Source organism: Balaenoptera acutorostrata, chromosome 1, assembly GCF_949987535.1.
Source record: "Balaenoptera acutorostrata chromosome 1, mBalAcu1.1, whole genome shotgun sequence".
NCBI lineage: Eukaryota > Metazoa > Chordata > Mammalia > Artiodactyla > Balaenopteridae > Balaenoptera > Balaenoptera acutorostrata.
This window is the reverse complement of record NC_080064.1, coordinates 107,124,311-107,147,068: the sequence shown is the minus strand read 5'-3', so window position 1 is coordinate 107,147,068 and position 22,758 is coordinate 107,124,311. Positions and strand designations below refer to the sequence as shown.

The window sequence follows — 22,758 nt, the reverse complement described above, 5'->3', positions numbered from 1 at the left end:
ACATCTGTGGGGACTTCCCTGGTGGTCCAGAGATTAAGACTCCTTGCTCCAGGGAACTAGACCCCGCATGCCACAACTAAGATCCCACGTGCCTCAACTAAGACCCGGTTTAGGTCGATAGATAGATTACATCTGTGGCTTACATTAAATTTCTGTTGGACAGTGCTGTTCTACAAAATGTTAGAAAAAAGATGTACTGGTTTTAAGTACACTACATGAAGACATGTCCTGACCTGCATCACAATTAATCCCATGGTCTAAGAGCACCTGTAAGAGTTTTATGGGGTTATGGTATTCATCAACCAACAAAATACAGAAGTGACTCTAGCTAATTATAAGTGAAGCAAAATTATCTAGGGGGTGATAGGCACCACACTGAAGAAGTCAGGTCACAGTACTACTCAAACTATGTTCAGACACTAAACTGCAAGTGTCAGGAGGGCAGGGACCCCCTCTATCTCCTTACCATTGCATCCCTATTGCTAGCACAGTGCCCATACACAGAAATGCCCACACATGGAAGATGATTATTTATCCAATGAATGGGTGCTGTTAAAAATAAAAACACAACCCTCTTTAAACCATTCTCACTGTCAAGAATTTCCTCTTCCTATACTGTTTCTTTTCTCAAGTTGTTTGCTTCCTACTTCTGCTAACTCTTTTCTTGGAGAGACTTCTTCATTCCAGGAAGAGTTGGAGGTTCACCTGGAGTGCTCCAAAGCCAGCTTGTGGGCTCTCAGGTGGAGGGGACATCAAAGGATGGAAAGGTGGCCTCCTCTTTCACATGTACAGATGAGCCTCACCTGCAACTTCCAGGGTGTTTGCAATCAATCAACACCAACTTTCTGAGTTTCTATTATGGGCTCAACAATGTTGAAGAGAATGTTAAAGGCGATAGAGTAAGTTTGAGATCAATCCAACCCACAAAGTGCTTATAATCTAGAAGGAGAAATAAGCAAGGTACACATTGGAAAGATAATTGCCAGCCAGGGATTAAACACGTGCCAAATAATATGTCTGAACTATAACTGCTGGAAGAGCACAGAACGTAAAAGATGGTTTCAGGGAGTGGTTATGATGAAAGGCCCACCTGAGCAGGTAGAATCTACGTTGGACTTTGAAACCTGAGTAGTGTTTGGAATAAGCAGAGAAAAAGGATACAGGTATTCCAGGCATGAACAAGGATGTGTCAGCAGGAATTAGCACACATGAGGGAGACTGACTCACTCTAGGAATATATTTGAAAATACATAGTGAGAAAAAGAAAACAAAACATAGTGAGAGAATAAAGCTTGCTTCCTACTTCATTAAGAATACTGAAGTAACTAGAAGAAAACCCCTACAGTCTCCTACCACCATATCTATCCATCATCTACTAGCATCTGTGCTCACAAACTGTCTTTCCGTGTGTGACCACAGATAATTATCCATGCTCCCATCTAAAGCCAAACCTCCCACTTAGGCATTAGGTCCCATTCTCTCTACTTCTCAAAAGTAGCATCCAGAAAGTCTCCTTAATCAATATTTCACTTTCTACTGGAAAATTCTACTGGTACACAAGCATACTATTATTTATCTATCTTTTAAAAAGTCTTCTATGGACTCCTTACCTTTACCAGTTACTGTTCCATTTCTTTGCTCCCCTTTGCAACAAAACTCCTCAACGTAATCAGTCCAATTCCTCTCCTCCCATTTTTTGTTAAACCTACTGCAATCAGACTTTTGCCTCTACCACTACCAAAACTACTCTAATCAAGATCACTAATGACATTCATGTTGTCAAATCCAAAGGTCAATTCTTAGTCATCATATACCTGAGCAATCAGCAGCATTTCAAAAGGTTGATCCCTCTCTATTCCATTGTATGTTTTCTTTACTTGGCTTCCAGAATCCAGATTCTCTTGGTTTTCTTCCCACTTCACTGGTTACATCTTCTCCATCTCCTTTGCTGGTTCTTCCTCCTTTCCCCAAACTATTAATGTTAGAGTGACCCAAGGCTTAGTCTTTGGTCCTTTTATCTTCCACCTTGGTAGGACTAACTCCCTTGGCGATCTGTACAGTCTCATGGCTTTTTTTCTTTTTTCTTTTTGGCTGCATTGGTTCTTTGTTGCTGTGCGTGGGCTTTCTCTAGTTGCAGCGAGCGGAGACTACTCTTCGTTGTGGCATGCGGGCTTCTCATTGCGGTGGCTTCTCTTGTAGCAAAGCATGGGTTCTAGGCGCCCGGGCTTCAGTAGTTGTGGAGCACGGGCTCAGTAGTTGTGGTGCATGGGCTTAGTTGCTTCGCAGCATGTAGGATCTTCCCAGACCAGGGCTCGAACCCATGTCCCCTGCATTGGCAGGCGGATTTTTTTTTTTATTATTTATTTACTTTTTAAATTTTTGAATTTTATCTATTTTTTTATACAGCAGGTTCTTATTAGTCATCCATTTTATACATATTAGTGTATACATGTCAAGCCCAATCTCCCAATTCATCCCACCACCCCCCCCCCCCCGCTTCCCCCCTTGGTGTCCATACGTTTGTTCTCTACATCTGTGTCTCTATTTGGCAGGTGGATTCTTAACTACTTCACCACCAGGGAAGTCCAGTCTCATGACTTTAAATACCATCTATATGCTGATGACTCCCAAATTTATATCTCCAGCCCAACCCTTTCTCCAAAACTTCAGATTTATACACTCAACCACTTACATGATATTGCCAGTGGAAATGTCCAACAAATATCTCAAACATAAAATGTCCAAAACTGAACTCCTACTCTCCACCCTCAAATCTGCTCTATACATACCCTTCCCTATCTCAATTATGGCAACTCCATCCTTCCAGTTGCTTAAGCCAAAACCCCTGATGACGTCATTGATTCCTTTCTTTCTCTCACATTCCATATCCAATCCATCAGCAATCTTGTTGGTGTTACCTTCACCACTTCTCCCCACATTAACTGCTATTACCTTAGTCTGATCACCATCTCTTATGCGGATGACTGCAATGGCTTCCTAATAGCCCTTCTGGCTTCTACCCTTGCCTTTCTATAGGTTATTCTCAGTACTGTAACTATAGCAATCTTTCAAAAGTCAGATAGGACTGTCACTGGCTGAGTGTCATCTTGTCACTCAGAGTAAACGCTGAAGTCTTTAAAATTATCTACCAGGGCCTATCTGATGTGCACCATCTCCATTACCTCTGGGGTCTCATCTCCCAACATCCTCGCCCATTCTCATGCTGTTTCAGCCTCCATGACTCTCCTGCTCTTTCTCTACCTGGAATGGTCTCCTCCCAGTTATCTGTTTGGCTAACTTCCTCATCTCCTTTAGGTTGTTGCTTAAAAACTATTTTCTATTGCATAGCCACTCTGGAAAACAGTTTGGTAGTATCTTATAAATTGAAATACATGATTATTATATGACCTAACAATTCTACTACTGGGTATTTATCCAAGAGAAATACAACAAAGACTTGTACATGAATATGCACAGCACCTTTAGTCATAATAGCCAATCACAGGACACAATCCATATGTTCATCAACAGGTGAATGGATAAACAAATTGCATTATATTCATACAGTGGAATACTACTCAGCAATAAAAAAGAGTAAACTACTGATACAAACAACATAGATGACTTCAAAATCATTGTGCTAAGCAAAAGAAGCCTAACACCAGAATCTATACTCCCTGATTCCATTTATATGAAATTCTAGAATACACAGAACTAAACTATAGACTGAAAGCAGATCAGTGGTTTCCAGCAGTCAGAGATGTAAAAGGACTGGCACCATGGGACACACAGCAACTTTTCTGGGTGATAGAAGTATTTTATATCTCAATTGTGGGGTGGCTATTGCATAGGTAGATATATATATTTGTTAAAATTCATCAAACTGTACACTTAATACAGTTAATTTAAACAAAAAAAAAAAGAGAGAGAGAGAGGAAAACAGAAACGGCAAAGGAAATGGCAACACAAACAGCCAAGTACAAAGGGTGAGTAAGGAGCTCAGCATAGAGACCACCAATCTGGGATGGCTTCATTGCCTCAGGTCAGCCTTACAGGCTATAAATTCTGTGACGGTAAACCCATTAATAAATCTTCCTCCATCCACTGGTCATTCTCACGTTTATTGACTTCCCTTCCCATCTCATATCTGTATAATAAAGTTACAAAAAGATACAGGAAAATCATGTGGTGGACAGTCTCTAACAGGGCTCCCCATGATCCCTGCCTTCCAGTGTTCATGTCTTTGTGTAATCCCCACCTTGAGTACAGCAGGATGTGTAACTGGCTTCCAACCAATAGTATATGGCAAAGGCGACGTACTGTCACTCCTGTGACTGTGTTAAGTATTAAGAATATCTTACTAGCTGACTTGCTCTAGAGCTTCTCCTTGCTGCCTTGATGACGTGAATGTGTGGGCAAAGTCCGCATGGCAAGGAACAGTAGGTGGCTTCAAAGAACTATGGGCAGTCTCTAGCCAACATTCAGCAAGAAGTCTGGGCCCTTAGTCCTACAAGGAAATAAATTCTGCCAACAACTCAAGTGAGCTCAGAAGCAGATTCATCCCCAGTCAAGCCTCCAGATAAGAATTCAGCCTGGCCATTACTTTGGTTGTAGCCTAGTAAAACCCTAAGCAGAGAACTCAGCTAAGCTGTGCCTGGACTGCTGACTCATGTAAACTGTGAGATAATGTGTTTTAAAAACCACTTTCTAAATGTAGCCTCCCCTGACCACTCTTGAATGCTGCAGCCTGCCCTCCATTCTTATACTTTTTGACCCCCTTACCCTACTCTACTACTTTTTTCCCCATTAGGACTTATCACTTGCCAACATTCTACATATGTTATTTAATATTTATTTATTGTCTGCCCCTCATAATAGAATATAAATTTTATGAGGGTAGGAATGCTTATCTTTTTTGTTCATTTATATTATTATTATAACCACCTCCAATATCACCTGGAACATAGTAGGTACTATCAATATAGTAGGTGAATGAATATAGTAGGTACTACGAATATAACATAGTAGGTGTTATTGAATATTCAATAAATATTTTTAAATGAACGAGGCCTAATGCTTAGATTTCAACTAGGATCAACCTATTTTTATGCTTGCAGAGACAGAGCATAGCTAATCACTGTCTGTCACATACTGAGACTTCTAAAATTTATTATTAGGTCACCTCTGAGTTTGTTCTTCCCCAAATTAAAAATCCCAATTCCACTGCCCTTTTCTCATTAGCCTCATTTGCTAATTTTTAAGTTCTAATTTTTAAGTTTGAATATTTCTCAATTTCCTCTGAATTTCTGGAGTTCTACACCAGACAGCACTAGTCTGACAGGGCAATGTACGGGGATAAGGACAGCCTGGTTTCTATCACATTCCACACGGCAATTGCACCTGTTTCACAAGTAAAAATAAGGTCAATGCCACCTTTTAGGGCAGATACATCAATGAGACAATGCCACCTCTTCCTGCCACAATCTTGGTGAAAACCACCCTGAAAATGGATATCATTTTACTAGAGCTCTTTCTTTTCTTTTTAGTCTGACCTTAACGCAATGTAGAGTTATTCACTAAAAAACATCATTTGCATTTGAACAGTGACTAACTTTAGTTTCTAAAGAATGTGCCAAGACCTTGCTTATTAACTGAAGAATTAGGCCATGTAGCTGCTAGGATACCAGGTATACACCCTGAGGCTATTAATGGCAAATCTGGTCCTGTGAAAAATGGGGACAACCAACTTCATAGGGTTATTATGTGGTTGGGATTAAATATATGTAAAATGCATAGCATAGTGCCTGGCACGTAGTAAACACTAAATGGATCCCCTCCTCCATAGGGTTTAAATGTGAAGCATTTAGCATATATTTTCCATGTGTATGCACAAATTTGGGAATAGAGGAGAGAGGATAAGAGACAAAGAAGGACAGAATACTGATACCAAAAGGTGGGACAAGACCTGGGCCTAGAAACCTCTCCTGGAGATAAGTAGCCTAGAAACAGATAGAGAAGGAGTCCTCAGGCTATTTTCCTCATGACCATTATTGCCCTCCATCTTATATCAAGACCCTTAGGCACCGGTGACATACTTTGACACCTCGAAAAAGTAGGGAGAACAGGAGAGGAAAGAGGGGAGAGAGAAATTAGGAAGTTAGCACTTAGGGCCAAAGGAGGGTAGAGAAAGCCTGAGGCGGAGTTCTGGTTCTAATTGACATCACCACCCTCTACCTGCAGCAATTCAGGCAAGCCCCCTGATGCGGCCCGACACAACGAAGCTTTCCACAGCTGAAGGGACCTCTCTGCTCTCACCCCCAGCTTTGTAGAGACTGGCAGGGACCAGTTACGACCCTCCTGACTCTGAGTTCTCTGAGGCTTCAAATGGTTTGGCAGCAACCCGGGCTTCTCCATAATCCCACAAGCCTGGAAGCGATCGGAGAGAAAGAACAAGACTTCAGATGGAGACTGCTCCCCACCTCTAAAGGACCTTCTCCTCTGAGACCAAGAGGTCCACTACCTTCATCTGATTTCTGTGCCAGGAAGACCCTAGGATCCAGCTCTGGACTCAGGAGCTCCTGACTTTGCAGCAGAGTGATGACAACACACCATGTCATCAACTGAGTTGTGTTAGGTGGGCAGGACAAGGTTTATGCTTGTACTGAGCATACACTCAGCTTGACTAGAGAGAATCTGGATTTGGGGTGGGGGGTGGTGTCTGATGGAGTATTTCTAGGAGGGACAGTCACCTCTGTGGCCTCAGAAAGAAGCTCTGAAACCTACCAAGAAAAAGTGACCTGGAAGGATTTGCTTACTTCTGGCCCTCAGCCAGGGCCCAGACTCTCCTTTTGCGGCTCTGGGTCACGGCCTGCATGCTGGCAGCCTCTGTCCACCCAGGGGCCTCAGAGGAGGGCTTCCTCCTCAAGCCTCCATGTGGGCTAAGGCTCTCTGTGTGTATAAAGAGGTGGCGGCTTCCTCCGGCACGCTGGTGGGGCCTTATGTGAGGTTGGGAGGTAAAAAGCTGGCAGGACAAGGCAGTCGGTGCCTTTCATTCACTCCCAACCTCTTTGAGCCAAGTTTCCAAATAACAGGGATGATAACTGCCCAGGGCGGCCCAAAGTCTGTTCTCAAGTTGCTTGGCAGAAAGCCACCTGACTGTCACTTAGCTCCCCACAGAACGGCATGTACCAAGTCAGATCACTGTCTTTTCGTGTGTGGGTGGATTAGCTGCTACTTAACATGATAGGGTGGGCCCCTTTCCAGTTTGCACCAGCCCCCTGCTCTGTACCTTCTCCATGTATAACACAGCCTCATTTTTCTGGGAAGTTGAACTTGCTTAGATGAGATGGCAAAGGCCAGAGGAGGAAGAAACCCCCCCCAGCTACCCCCTCCCCCCCACAAAAAAAAAGATCCCCATGGCTTTTGGAAACATATAATGATGAAACTCCTAGGGAAGGGGTACGTAGGCTGAGGAACTAAACATTTGGCAGTAGGCACAGGGTACAGAATCATTTATCTGTGAAGTACTCTAGCTTCTGCTGTGTTTACTCTATTTTAGCCCAAGATTATCAATACAAAGAAGAAGAAAGTCTAAACTTCTGACAAGCATATAAATTCCTTGAACTTTTTTTGAAGACCCAGGAAGTCACTGCAAGTGTCTGGAAAGGAAGCAAGGCCTCCTGGATTCTAGTTTCAACATGACCATTAATTCGCGGTGTGACCTTAGGCGAGTTACTTTACTACTCTGGGTCTCCGTCTCTTTATCTTTAAAATAAAGATTTTACTCATTAGGGAAAGCTGAGTGAATGGTATATAGGAACTCTCTATTTTTGCAACTATTCTGTATATCTAAAGTTCCTTTAAAATAAAAAGCTTTCTTAAAAAGTGAAGTGAGGGGGATTTCCCTGGTGGCGCAGTGGTTAAGAATCTGCCTGCCATTGCAGGGGACACGGGTTCAAGCACTGGTCTGGGAAGATCCCACATGCCGTGGAGCAACTAATCCCGTGTGCTGCAACTACTGGGCCCGTGAGCCACGACTACTGAGTCCGCATGCCACAACTACTGAAGCCCACGTGCCTAGAGCCCATGCTCCGCAACAAGAGAAGCCACTGCAATGAGAAGCCCACAAACCACAACGAAGAGTAGCCCCTGCTCACCGCAACTAGAGAAAGCCTGCGCGCAGCAACAAAGACCCAACGCAGCCAAAAATAAATAAATAAATAAATAAATTTATTTTTTAAAAAAAGTGAAGGGGGCATACAGATTATCTCCAGGATCTTTTGTAACTCTAAACTGTGATTCTATGTTCTTATTTATCTCCTTTCAAGTGAAAGTAAGTCATTTTCCAGCTACCCAAGTATATATCAAAGCAGAATTTTCAGATCCACTCCTCCTACCGCAGACGAGATGTTGAGTAGCCCAAGCACAAACCTATTTTTTGCTTTTAACATATCCTTTTTTTTGGTATTTTTTTAAAAATTCAAAGTCACAAAAATTATAATCATCCTCATCAGTTCACTCAGTCCCATGTAATTAATTTTTTTTTCATCTTGATCTTTTGTTAGCACTTTTATGAGTTCATCAGTTTTTCATTAGAGTTCTGAAAATGCTTATTCATTCAGTTCAGCAGTACAGTCAGTTACCAGAAACCTGTACTTGTCAGAGTCTTTTTCCATGAATTCCTTGAAGATGAAACCCTTTTATAGGAACATATTTGCAAAAGCATCAGAGTACACCCAGAACTGTCTGTAAATGACAAAAGACTTAAAAATGACCACGGTTAAAGATTTGATGCATATCCTGTACCCTGGGCAAAAGCTGAATTCTCCAAAAACACATTAAAAACATTCCATCCATATCCTCTTTGTTCTCGTAAACAAATAAATTCATCCAGTTGGAAAAAGCTGTTTCTGGCAGCCCATGCTTACAGAATCTCAGTTTTTCCCTAGCAACTGGGCTAATTATAACTCCAGCTACCTGGTAACGGCACTAGATTTTCCTGACATTGACTGGCAGTTTTAAAACCATCTCAGCTCTGCTGGCACGTGCCTTCCTGAGAAGGCATCAGAGGAGCTGTGAGACTGGGAGAAGGGAAGCAACTACCTTAGTTAAGGTGAGAGTATCCAAAGAGGCTGCTCAGAATCACGTAACTTCAGAGCTGGGAGAGATGTTAGTGTCAATCCCAGTTCAGCCCACACGTTTTATACCTAAAGAACCAGAGACCCAGAAAAAGCGACTTGTCTTAGCCAGGATCCTGGCAGTCTTCTTGATTCCTTTCCGTCCACCCTCCCATCCTATCAATCACCAAGTCCTACAGATAGTTTACCTCCCAAATATTTCGCAAATCAGCTCCCTCTCCTCCACTCTTATTGCCATGGGCCTCATTTAGGCCCTCATCATCTCTCGGTTGGCCTATCTGTTCTCCTGACTTCCTGTCTTATCTTCCTTGAATCCATCTTCCCCACCCATCAGAAGGATCTAGCATGTTCCCTGCTGCTTAAAGCCCACCAGTGGCTTCCTATCCTCCTTAGGATAAAGTCTACACTCTTTAAAATGGCACAAAGGATTACGCCCTGCAGACCCTTCAGCCTCATTCTATGCCTAGAACTTAAATTTAGCAACACAAAACCACTTACAATTCTCCACACATACAATGTGGTTTCTTGTCTCTAAGCTTTTGCTTCTTTCTTTTAACCCTCCCCCCCTTCTCATTGACTAACCAATGCTTACTCTCCTTTGAAGACAAAGCTCAGGGGTCATCTCCTCAAAGACTCCTTTGTAGATTTTCCTTCCATCTCCTCTATTCAATTGGGTTAGAGATGCCTCATTTGAGTTCCCTTATACTTCATACGATCTCTATTACTGACTCCTACCATACTCTATATCACTTTTGTCTCACGCATCTTTGAAGCCTCAGCTTCCCAGCATAGTACTTGGAATATAGTAGGCACCCAATTAATGTTTATTAATGCATGAATGGCTAAATCCAAAGTTCTCCATGATCTGTCCCCTGCTTACCTTTCCATCCACCACCACAAGTCCTCAATATCATGTGTTCCAGTCATACTGAAAGATTTGAAGTATATCAAGCACGCAATGCTTTTTCCTGTTTCTATGCCCTTGTAAATACTATTTCTTCTGCCTGAAATGCTTTACCCCGTTCCTTGTTCTATTTTTATTTTTTAAGATTCAATTCAAACTTCACATGCTTGGCAAGGCCTTTTCTGGTGCATTTTACTGTTCTCCTTAGTACTATAGAGCAATCTGTACATACCTCTATAGTAGCCTTTATTATACCATTTTTATTTATTTGTTGATAACTTTCTCCACCAGCATCTAGCACAGTAGCTGGCATACAGTAGTCAATAGATGTTTGAGTTAATGAATGCATGTGTAGAGACATGAGTAAATGAATGGCCAAGGTGATAATGTAAATAAGGTAAACATTTGAGACAGGGACTTACGATGCCTAGTCTTTCAACTATATTACGCTTCTTTTATCAGTGTGTAAACCTGGATGTACATAAGTAATAGGAAGAAGTGGCTTTGTGATAGGTTCATGAAGAAGTACAAATTATGTAGACATAGTTAAGGAAATAGTTGAAAGTGGTTTAAAATTAAATCAGGCTCCAGGATTTAGTTTTAGATTTGTTTCCTAGTGACTGAAAGAAAAGGTCTTAAGTATTCAAAGGAAAAAAATTTCCTCTTCCGAACAGGTAAGTATTATGACATCTAATTAAGAGCTCTTAAAAATGAGAAGAGTTGGGTTAAGCAAAAACAAAACAAAGCCAAAAGTTGTATTTGTTAAGGATTTCACAGAATTTTAAAGTAACTATGACAGTTATGGGAAAGTTGCTTTAAAAAAATTTTAGTGGTAAAATATACATAATATAAAGTTTACCATTTTAACCATTTTTAAGTATACAGGTCAGTGGCATTAAGTACATTAACATTGTGCAACCATCCACCTGCAGAACTTTTTCCCCAATTGAGTCTATATCCATTAAACAATAACTCCCCATTCCCTACCTCCCCACAGCCCCTGACGACCACCATTCTACTCTCTGTCTTTATGAATTTGATTGCTCTAGGTACTTCCTGTAAGTGGAATCATATAATATTTGTCGTTTTGTGACTGATTTATTTCACTTAGCATAACATCCTTAAAATTCATCCATGCTGTAACATGTGTCAGAATTTCCTTCCCTTTTAAGGCTTAATAATATTCCACTGTATGTATACACCACATTTTGTTTATCCATTTATCTGTCAATGGACACTTAGTTTGCTTCTACCTTTTGGCTAAGTGAATAATGCTGCTATGAATGTGGGTGTACAAATATCTGTTCGAGTTCCTGCTTTCACTTATTTTGGGTATATACCTAGAATTTGAATTGCTGGATCATATAATAATTCTATGTTCAATTTTTTTAAGAATTGTCATACTGTTTTCCACAGTGGCGAAACCATTTTACATTCTCAACCAGCTATACACAGGGTTCCCACTTTCTCCACATCCTGGCCAACATATGTTATTTTCTGTTTTTGTTTTGTTTTTATCATAGCCATCCTAATGGGTGTGAAGTTTAAAAAAATTTTTTTAACCAAAAACACAACTATTGGTTACAACTATTTAATGAATGAAATCTCCCTACTTTCTTCCTACTTCTACTCCCCAAAAGAAGAGGAAATGCACAAGCAAGCCTTCAAGAACCTCAGAAAGCAGAGAATGAGGTGTCAGCACACACATTATGTACAGACATGGACACACGAGACTATGTGACTTCCACAGAAATGTTTAAAAATAGTTTGGCCAAATTCACCCTTATTTCTTTCTCTTTATTTACATTCCCCCCTTCCTTACTGTACACATTACTTAAAGTTCACATAAGTAAAACATAGGGGAAAAAACTTAGCAGCTGACTAAACAAGGTATCCAACTATAAAAAGAAAACAGTCAACTCTGTTAAATATAAGAAAACCACTTATTCTGCAGCAGCAGCTGCAACAGTTACTTTAGACAGTAATCTGAGAAGGTGCACACTCTCTAGTATGTGTCGCCAGGTACACAGGACAGTCATAATCCTTTACATTTATTTAACATCTAACACATTAAACATGTTTACATATAGGGAGGAGGGCAGGGCGGGAATTCATGCCTCCATTTCAGGAAACTAAGGTTCAAAGAAGTTAAGGACCAGGCCAAGGATATGTAGTAGGAAAAGGTAAATTCAGAATTCAGGTTTTCTGGGAATTCCCTGGCAGTTTAGTAGGTTAAGACTTGACGCTTTCACCGCAGTGGCCCAGGTTCAATCCCTGGTTGGAGAACTAAGATCCCGCAAGTCATGTGGCACAGCCAAAATAAAAAAAGAAAAGAACACAGAATTCAAGTTTTCTGACTGAGTTCAAAACTTGTGTCCCTACATTTTTGATATCCCCCAAAGATACTTGTTTTTCTGTAATTGCCTCCATTGGTTCAAGTCAAGGTTCCTAAATTATATGGCCTGATGGAGTTCCTTGGGGCTTCACTGAACTTTTGGGTACTTAACACAGTAAGTCTGCACATACGCTGTTACTCATCATATTTCCCAAAGCCTAAAGAAATCAGGTTAGGACTAAAGAAAATCAGTCATTGAGCCAAAAAGAAATTCAATGAAGAGAGCAGATCTTGAAAGTTCTCATACAAGGAAAAAAAAAATTGTAACCATGTGTGGTGATGGATGTGAACTAGACTTACTGTGGTGATCATCTCGTGACATATACATATAGAGTCATTATGTTGTACACCTGAAATTAATACAATATGTTAATTATATCTCCATTAAAAAGAAAGCTAGGTCTTAAAAATTAAATAATTTAGAACCAGGCCAAGCTACAAGGTATTAAACCAAGATGATAAAAAATTTTGAATCATAACCAATCATAGTCATAATAATTTAACAAATCTAGCCTTTCTTGTTTTTTTTTTTGAAGAAACATTTGTATGTGAGGGTGACAGTAATTGTGCTGTAATAGGGACACTTGGATTATATTATGTTATTTATACATGGGCAAACTAAAATGGAGAATTGAGACAAATAGGACAAACTGTCCCAAATCCACTACTGAAGAAGAAGAAACTGATTTGGAATTCAAAAGTGGCCCAAATTGGATGTGTCCAGTAACTGGACTTATCCAGATAATTCTGCCATCTCCCAGTTTGTCACAACAGGGGCAAATATTGTTTGAGGGCTTACTACCATGTGAGAGGCATTGTGCTGATTTCAACGGATTGGCTCACTTGATCCTGCTCCAGACCCTGTAAGATAGAAATTACTACAAGACCTACTTCAGCTCAGAGAAATTATAGTATTTGCCCAAGTTAACCCAGGTAGCAAGTAGTAGAACCAAGATTCCATTTCAAGCCTGTCTTATTCCTAACTCTTAACTACTATGCCCAGTGATAGCAGAACAGTAGAAATGATAAAAATTTGGTAGGCAAGTAAAGTCAGTGGGCTGTCTATCATGATTTTAAAAACCTAGCTGCAAAAACCAAAAAACCAAAAAACAAACAAACCTAGCTGCAGAAATAAGCTACGTATAAACTTCAAAGATTGTTCAGGAAAAATATCCAGTCTCAAAGATGAGAAACCACAGCTCAAAGAAGTCAGGCAGTTTAAAGGCCATAAAACAATGGAACACAACTCTTTCAACTCCTGTCTAAAGGCCAAATCGACTTTAACCGTCCAACATCAGTTATGTCATATTTAAACACTGACTCTGTCTGGTCCAGGATGACAACATTCAGTTTCTCCTGTCGCTTTTGTTATTGGATCTGACTCTGTCAGATTTTAAATTCCATTCTTAGAATGGAAGCTTAAATCTTTTTCAAAGCAACCTTGAATAATAATAAATTCACACAAGCTTAGCAAGTAAGCAGTCATCGTGTGGCAAAACACAGTGGATGGTGGTTTTGTGTGCTGCTTGGGGATTGGGTGTTTATCACACAGCAGTGGATTTCATAAATTCCAGGGTTGGGCATATTTCTAGTGGGGGCACGCTCGGCTATCATGAGAAGACGCAGGATTAGATAATCAACAACAACGAGGAAGTCAGCCAAGTTGCCGCCCAGAAATTATTTACCAGAGCAGCTGCAGTTCAGAAATGCTAACAAGCCAGTCTTCCTGGGAGTGGGCCATGCTCAGCTGTAGACCACTTACAGTGTTTTCTCACTTTACTTTGCTCCAGAATCAGGAGCTCTGTGTATTGCAACGGTTTCTCCCCTTCCTTGCTTTATATATTGTCTTCCCCCAAAACTGAACCTACAATTAATATTTGCTATCAAGAGGGGGCAGTGGTACCTAATCATGTAGGTATATGCCCTAGTTGTTCTGTGCTGAGGGTAATCAGCCGCCTCCTGTGTTTTTAAATATTAACAGAAGCTGAAGCTTAAAGGGTAGTTTAACTTAAACACTCAACCAAAAATAGCCAGTCTCACAGAACCAATTCTTATGTATAATTTAATATTATTTTATTTCTGAATTCTCTGAGCATCTTGAAAGAGAGACACCCTTAACTCCTTTTTTATTTACTTGCTCTGAAGTTGATACTTTTAGGTTTTTATATAACTCTCTAACTCTTACAACTTCTCTTAAAATTAAATAGCCTTGTAGCTTCCTTTACAATTAAGAATTATATATATCTACTTTAGTCTCTCCCTCAATCAGCTACATAAAGGAGGACTTGCCACTTGGAAAGAAAAAGACAGAACCCACGCTCCAGTCCTTTTCTCCTGCAGTTTCTCATATTTCCCTTCCCTGTAGTCATTATGGTGAAATGCTTGATTGCCTCTCACTAAGACAGTAACTTTTTACTCTTCAGTACAAATATCTCAACAAAAGTCTGCAGTAGTAAAAATATGTGAAATGATAAAATAATTACTATTCATAACAGAATTTTATTACATATGTTTCACAAATACTGGTTTTCTTTAAGAGAATCCATGTATACAGCACCCAAATTATTGCAGATTCTCACTTACTTGGGCATGATTTAATGCTTTTACTATGTTTAAAGAGTCCTCCCAACACTAAAGAAAAATCAAGCTAAGTTTAGTCACAGAACAGGGCTCTAAACTCTTATCTGAACTACCTGACTTACCATGTGATGCACTGCACACCACTCTCCCTGTCTCTGCCAACATGGCTGCTAATTAACTGTCCTAACCTTGTGGAGTCACAAAGGGACTAACGTGGATGAACGTAAAACACATTCATGGGAATGTCTGAGGGTGAGATTAAAGGAACCAAATTGCTTCCTCATTTTTAAATATCATAATAACTATTACTACTAGTAGGCATACAACTACTACCCTCTCATACATGTAGGATGCTATGAAGTTTACAAAGTGCTTTGATTATGTCTTCTTATTTAATTTTTAGGGCTGCTATTTATTCATACTCTCAACAAATAATTTTCGGGGCCTGTGGTGCTGTGCATTATTCTTAATGCCAGTTCTACAGGGACTGGAACAGGCTCAGAGAGGCTAAGTAACTCGCCCAGGTCTCCGATTGTCCAAGGCTCCTGATCTGTGGTTTTCTAATCCCTTGTCCTTCCATCAAAATGCAACTGCCCTGATGTCTATCAATCCCTCATCACTACATAGTGTGATAAACTAACTTCAACTATGATGTTAATGATTGATAATGGCTTTATGTGTTCTGCTTCCCAAATAAGGGCATTTTAACCTAAGCTGTTGGTGCTTCCCAAATAATCACAGCCAAACGGGATGAGCAATGTGACAGGCGAATGGAGCAAAGGTACGGTGAGAAGGGAAAGGAGGGGACACAGTAGTTTGAGATTCCCCATACTATAGGATGCCTGTAGCTGCCTGACTACTCTGCTCTTAGACCAGGAAGAGACAGGGCCGTTTCTACTTCCTGAGTGGGACTAGTGGCAATACGGGAGTCTTACAAAGGCTTGTCACCTCTGCATGTGACAATGTCCTGTGGCCCACTTACCCCCACCATACCCCGGTGCAGCTCCTATAATCCTCTCAGTCACACTTCTCCCGAACAGCAACGGTGCCCCCTCACACCCACCCAGAGTGTCCCCTTAGTCAGTGCAGAGCAGAGGGTGAGACCAACTGACTCAAGCGGTCATTTGATTCAAACTAAAAAAATCCTTTCCCTCAAATTATCTAAGAAGTTGCCCCTTTCTTCTGCCTTGCTTTGGAGACAGTTAATGGGAAAATGTCCCTCCCTCTGCACAGTGAACAAATTCATTCACTATTCCTACTCCGAGGCAAATACTGCACTCACGCTCCCCTTCCCCCTCTCTCTGAGTTACCAACCCTCACTTGGCAATATCCTCCTCGACCCCTGGCAGCTCCATTGAGGCACATTCACTATATAGTCACATAAAAGACAAAAGATGACTCTGGATCAATTTCAGGAAAATTCAGGTTAAAACATGGAAATCCAGGAAAGTCAGAAAATAGGGCTAAATCCCTCAGATTTAGCTGTTCATCTTAGTTGAATTTACCAAACAGTGGTTTGGGTCTCAGAGACACCAGTTATTCCTCTGATCTAAAGTATTATCTAGCAGCCTGTAATGCTTCCCAAGCTCCTTCTCGACAGGACAGGGCACACAAAGATAATGATAATATTGGTACAGTCCTCTGGTGCAAACAGCTGGAGATTTAAAAACTGATAAAGTCAGAGGCCACCAGCTCCAGGTCGCTCAGGCCACTTCAGGTCCTGCTAGCCCAGACACTAAGAAAGCTAAGGAAACCAACATTGTGGCAACCAGTTAAGAAGCTTAATCCTTATAAACCATAGCCTAATGTCCTCTTACCAAGGTGCTGTCTCATCTCACCCTCAACTCAGCCAGTCCCCTCTGTCTTCCTTCCCAACCCCACTCCCCCATCAATCAAGACAGCCCTCCCTTTCAGGGAAGCCGCCCTCTCCCACCCCACCCAAGGCCAACGGCTGTTCATTCCATCAATACCCTTTCTTCATTCTAAGGTGAACTATTCCTAAAGATGAAAATGCCTAAGACCCTGTCCTAAGAGCTCATCTGCATAATCATCTTCAAAAACAAACACGAATTTCTCAAGGAACAGAAATGTCCTCAGCCCCTGCCCTGTTCCCCATGGCATCATTCCCTGCCCCCATGTGCCAGAGCTAGAGGGTCCCTTCTCTAAGCAGAGCGTATGACTTGAAAACTACCAGCTTCAGTCACCTCTGGGGCTTGTTTAAAAATGCAGATTTCTAAGCTTCCCCTCCCTTACTAAATCAGAATCCCTGGGGGTAAGGCAGTAATCGACACTTCAAACCAGCCCCCAAGGTGTTTGTTCTACACAGTTCCAAACCAGAGTTCGAGAGCCTCTGATTTAATACAGCTCGCTCTCTTTACAGAGTAGGAAAGTAGGAAACAGGCACAGATGAGGTGAAATGGGCTTGTCCAAGGTCACACTGGCGTTAAGGTGACCAGACCAGGCCCGGAACCCGCCTACTCCACTGATTCGCACAGCACCAGCTAGGAAGAGCTCGGGATCTGGATGTGTCCACCACCAGCCCCTGCCCCCCTACCCCGAGCCGCAAGCCCCCGCACTCACCCTCTTGTAGATGTCCTCCCTGCTGGCCTCATACTTCTGCTGCATGCGCTCCTCCAGGAAGTAGATGCGCAGCTTGAGGCTGAAGTTCTCCTTCTTCAGGTCATTGAGGTGCTGGGACAGAGTGCGATATCCATTAGACATGGTGGGCAACCCATGGGGAGGAGCACATGCCCAATCGCCCCCTCAGCCCAGGAACGTGGTGCAGCTGCACCGCGGCATGAAGCGAGCCGGCGGCGACGCTGCGAGGCTATGGCGACATGCCCCTGATGGCTGGCGCTCCCTCCCGCACTTGGGCCTGGGCTCGCTGCTCTGGGTGCTGGAGCGCAGCGCGCTTTCCTTTTTTACCTCGGGAGATATTTGCGGAATCCCTGACAGAGGAACATGCTGCGTGAACTCAGACACAAGTGGTGTAACCCGACTCCAAGCTAGGACTCGGCTCTCACCCTCCCTCAGCCTCTCAGGCCCAACTGTAGGCAGTTAACAGTTTCTCAGAAAAGAGAGGGGGCTGACCCTCAGAAGCTTCCAGGAAATGGGGAATGGGAGTAATTCAAGGTGATGGTTGGGTTGCAAGGACACAGAATGGCCCACAAAATGGTGACCACGTATCAGATATCCCCCTTCTGTCAGGTGCAAATCTTAAAGAACGACTAATCAGAGGGGTTTCTAATTTCCTTGGATGATCCAGAAGCTCACCTCTCACCAGTTCCTTCCCAGTTTTTCTCCCTGGACCTTTCAAGCCCTGAGGCAGTTAAAGAAATAGCCTTTATTACCATGCCCCTCCCCCCATACACACCTGAGCCACCTCCAAAGAAAGGGCCAATCTTCTAGTTCAGTGGAATCTCTGCAAAATCTGTTTACCAGTTACACAAGCTCCAAGAGGCAGGGTCAAAGGTTCCTCCCTCTAAGGGATGAGGGCGAAAAGAGGGTGGGAGGTGATGGAGGGAGGCGTCAGGCTGGAGCCCAGAGATTTTACCCAGTCACTAGTTCTTAACTCCGGCACCTGCCAAGTGGAGCTAGGCACTCATTACCAGATCCTGCTCCTAAAGCAATTTAAGATCCTTGAATGACAGCTGCAACATTAGCAGGAAGTATTATTTATACCACACCACACGGGACACTGAAGGTGACTGGGAGACAACCCCACAGCACAGATACCAAACACGAGTTCTTGGTTGCAGTAACACTAGCTTGAAAACAAAATTAATATTAACATCCAAAGTAAAGGAAACAAAAACTTTATACTTAATTCAAGTATAAGGTTCCTCCCCAACCTACCTGCTCTTCATCCTTCTAATTCTTTCTTCACTCTTCATAATAATTCCAATCAACCTCCCTTTTTGTACACAGCAGGTAGTATGTTGGGCATGAGGAATACAAAGATGAAGACAGTCCCAGCCCTCCAAGAGACAGGTGGCCATAGAGATGTAGGTGCATATGTTTTACACTATAATCCTCCAGGCCTGTGTCATTCAAACATTTTACATTTCACACTGCAATCCAGTGCATGCACACACACACACAACTGAAGTAAAAGTTCCCCAAAGTAATGTTAACTGTCACTATGTAGGATGCACTCTGATATTTCCTATTCCATTTCTCTTTTTGGGAGTGACCCACTGAATTGATTCCATGACCCACTAATAAGTTTTGTCCTAAAGTTTGAAAAATACTGAATCTGTGGGAACCCAGAAGAAAGAGTGATTCATTCTCGTTGGGATGGTGAGAGAAAGAAAGCTTCGACAAGGAGTATCACTTGCACTTTGCCTTGAAAGACAAAAAATTTGAGTGAATAAAGTGGCCTCAGGAGGGCATAATTAGAACTGAGCATTCTCTCAACTAGAGCTGGATTATAAGTAGGCAACACATTTCTTACCTAAACCACTGGTAACTTAAGACAATATATTCTTCATTTTTAAAAAATGCACACATTTAAAATGCATTTAGCTAATTTCATTAAATCTGTGCTCTTAGAATAAATGAATTTGACCTAGGCTTAGTTAGAGACAGTGAGGAAGAGAAAAGTCTAAGATAAGACTCAAGAAGATTCTTTTCTGGTCCCAGCTGTGTTACTAAATAGCCGTATGACTTTGGGAGAACACATCTCCAGAGGCCTAACTGTCCTCATTTATAAAATGAAGTGGTTGGAAACGGTGATTTTAAGGCCCTTTCCTGGTCTAAGCTCCTAGAGGAATAACCTGGTTATTATTACCTCCATTTTGCACAGGGGGGAACCAGGTGCCAGATTCTAGATTAGTGTTTAATCATGCTTTTGATGTCTACTTGGATTCTTTCATCATGTACGATAATTTAATAGAAGCTTTATGGAAAGTAAAATTGCATATGAATGCAGGTGTTCTTATCCAACCTATATATTTCTTTCTTCACATTAAGCCTATTTTCTCTTATGCCCTGTGATCCCCTGTTCTTTTCCTATCTCTCTAGCCTCTTCTCTGTGTTGTTTTTTTTTCTTTTTTTTTCTTTTTTCCCTGGCTCTTTAAAGCTACTACTTAAATGATAGTCATTAGCCTTCTGATTTTTTTCTCTTCACACTTTCTCCCTTAGAGATTTTATCCACTTTTAGGGCTTTGACTTTTGCCTCCCAAACAGTCCCCAAACCTCCAACTGAGTTGTCTCACCCAAGATCTAGCCCTACATATCCAGCTCTTTGCTAAATAGTTCAACTTGAATGTGCCATTCTCACGACAAACCTCATGGCAAAAACTTTTGCAACAGTGTCTATCATGTCTGCCAGAACTCATCCAGCTAGTTCTTCTCCTTATTAAAGCTAAAAAACCCCATTATTTTAAAAACATTATTTTCAAAACTCAAATCTTATCCTGTCATCTCCCTTACTTAAAACTCCTTCAAAGGCATCTCATCACTCTTAGTATAAAAGAAAAAGAAATCACACCCTCTCAAGATACCCTGCCTCTTCTTTCAAGTCACTTTCTCAAGTTTGAATTCCACCCAAACAAAGCTTTCCCTGCTACACCAGACTGGAAAAACTTTTTCCTCTTGAGCTCCTAAGGCAAATACTAACGTTTGGCAAGTGCTCATATGCTGCCTCATGGTACTGCTTTTCTGTTGTCCTGCAGGGTTATTTACACATTTTAGAGCTTTTAACTTTTTCATGTGCCTACCTCTCCAACTAGTCTGTAAGCTGCCCAAGGGTCAATGACTTATATGTCTCTCTATATTCCTTCAGCTCCCACAATTGCCAAGAAGACCTCTCCAGTTAATTCTTCCCACTGTGCAGTATACAATCACCTCAATCAGACTAGAGTGTTTTGAGGGCTGGCAAGGCATACTTTGTGTCTTTGTATTCTCATTGCAGAATATTTAGGATGCACTCCCTAAATATTTGTTAAATTAACGAATAGATAATTACTGCATATATATTTCATTTTTTGCTGATTTGATCTGTTAAATATGGGCTAGCTTGCTTATGTTAGGTTGGCCAAAAAGTTCGTTCAGCTAAGATCTTACGAAAAAACCCAAACAAACTTTTTGGCCAACCCAATATTATTCTCATAACTTTCCAATGATATAGAAAAGTTTGTTTTAATGGTTCCAAAGAAACTACATCTGCTAGAATGGTGACTAGAAAAATAATGTTTTGTTCACTTATACTTCTAAGTTTATATGCCCATCTTGACTTTTCTCCTGCACTCCAATCTACACCTAACTTCTTAGTAGAAATCTCTACTTGAATATAGACAGTTCATACTCGTGATATATAAAAATGAATTCCTAATTTTTCCCAGCACATATGTTCCTTCCTCTTTGGACCCCATTTCAGTTTGTAACCACCAATATTTGCAGTTGTTTGGGCCAAAACTTTTGAATTATTCTTGACCCTTCTTTTTCATGCATATCATCTCATCTGTCTGTAAATCCGTCTATCAAGATTTCTATTTTCAACACATATAGAGAAGCTATCTACCACCACTGCCACTCGTACCTTTGCCACTCTGGCCCAAGATACTGTGATCTCTCCTCTGAGTTATTTGAATAGCCCCTTAACTGGTCTCCCCACTCCCACCCTTGCTCCCCTATAGTCGATTCTTAGTGCGGCAGTCATATCTCTATGAGGGATACAAAATGTCAGATTGCTCCTCTGCTGGAAACCCCAATGGCTTCGCACCTAACTGAGAGTGAAAGGCTGTCAGTCATTTTGTTAGCCCATAAGTCCCAAGGCCCTGCATAATCTGGAGCCTCTCCCCTACCCTCTCTTCTACATTTTTCCTACTACTCTTCCCCTACGTACTCTGCCCCAGCCACACTGTTTCTCTTTGCTGTTTCTCAAAAACACCAAGCACCCTCCCTCCTCAAGGCCTTTCAGCTTATTGATCCTTCTGAATAGTATGCTCTTTCTTTAGTTATCTGCATTCTCTTCCTCCCCCTCTTCAAGTCTCTGATCAAATGTCACTTTCTCTATGAGGTGACCACCCTATTTAAAACTGTAACTCACCCTATGCCTCACCCCAGCTCTCCATGTCTCCCTTCATTGTGTTTTTTAATTCCATAGCACTATCATCTTCTAAAATATTATATTTACGTATTTATTTTGTTTCCTGTCTGTCTCTCCCTACTAGCATGTGAACTCCATGAGAAAGCCAGGATATGGGCCTGTTTTGTTCACTGCTATATCACCTGTACCCAGAATGGTGCCTGGCACATAGTAGGTGCTCAAGAAATACTTAATAAAAGAATGGATGAATAACTAACCTGCTGACTTTGACTTCATTGGATTTAATCCTAATAGAATTCAATCTGTATACAAGATTATACAGATCTTGTAGGAGGCAGAGCATATTTAAAGGTAATTTTATACGTAAAATTAATTCTTCTAACAGACTAATTTTAATGCACAATGCAGAATCTGAACTATGTACAACAGTTCTGAATAAATGGGGAATAATATATGATAAATAACAATCAAAGGGCAGTATGAACTGTACAAATAGTAAAAACTACAGAAATTAGGAAAGAGAGGCTACCAGAGAAGGTTCCAGAGAGAAGTGACATTTTTGCTCTCCTTAAAGGATGAATCAAGTTTGTATAGGCTGGAGGGAGAATACAAGGCAATCTAGGTAGGTAGAACATAAGCAAAGGTGCAGAGGACCAAGTGGACTGAAACAAAGGGCACATGCTGTCCTGTA

At 41.4% G+C, this 22,758-nt stretch overlaps 1 protein-coding gene across 10 annotated transcripts in view; it reads right to left on the bottom strand.

Annotated features, from left to right (window-relative positions):
• Nucleotides 1–22,758, bottom strand: part of PDE4DIP (phosphodiesterase 4D interacting protein) — a 214,041-nt gene that overhangs the window by 126,985 nt on the left and 64,298 nt on the right. For all 10 annotated transcript variants that reach the window (XM_057553413.1, XM_057553435.1, XM_057553483.1 and 7 more), the window contains exon 4: nucleotides 17,597–17,707. In XM_057553413.1, coding sequence (XP_057409396.1) covers nucleotides 17,597–17,707 — 111 coding nt within the window. The remainder of the gene's footprint in view (nucleotides 1–17,596; nucleotides 17,708–22,758) is intronic.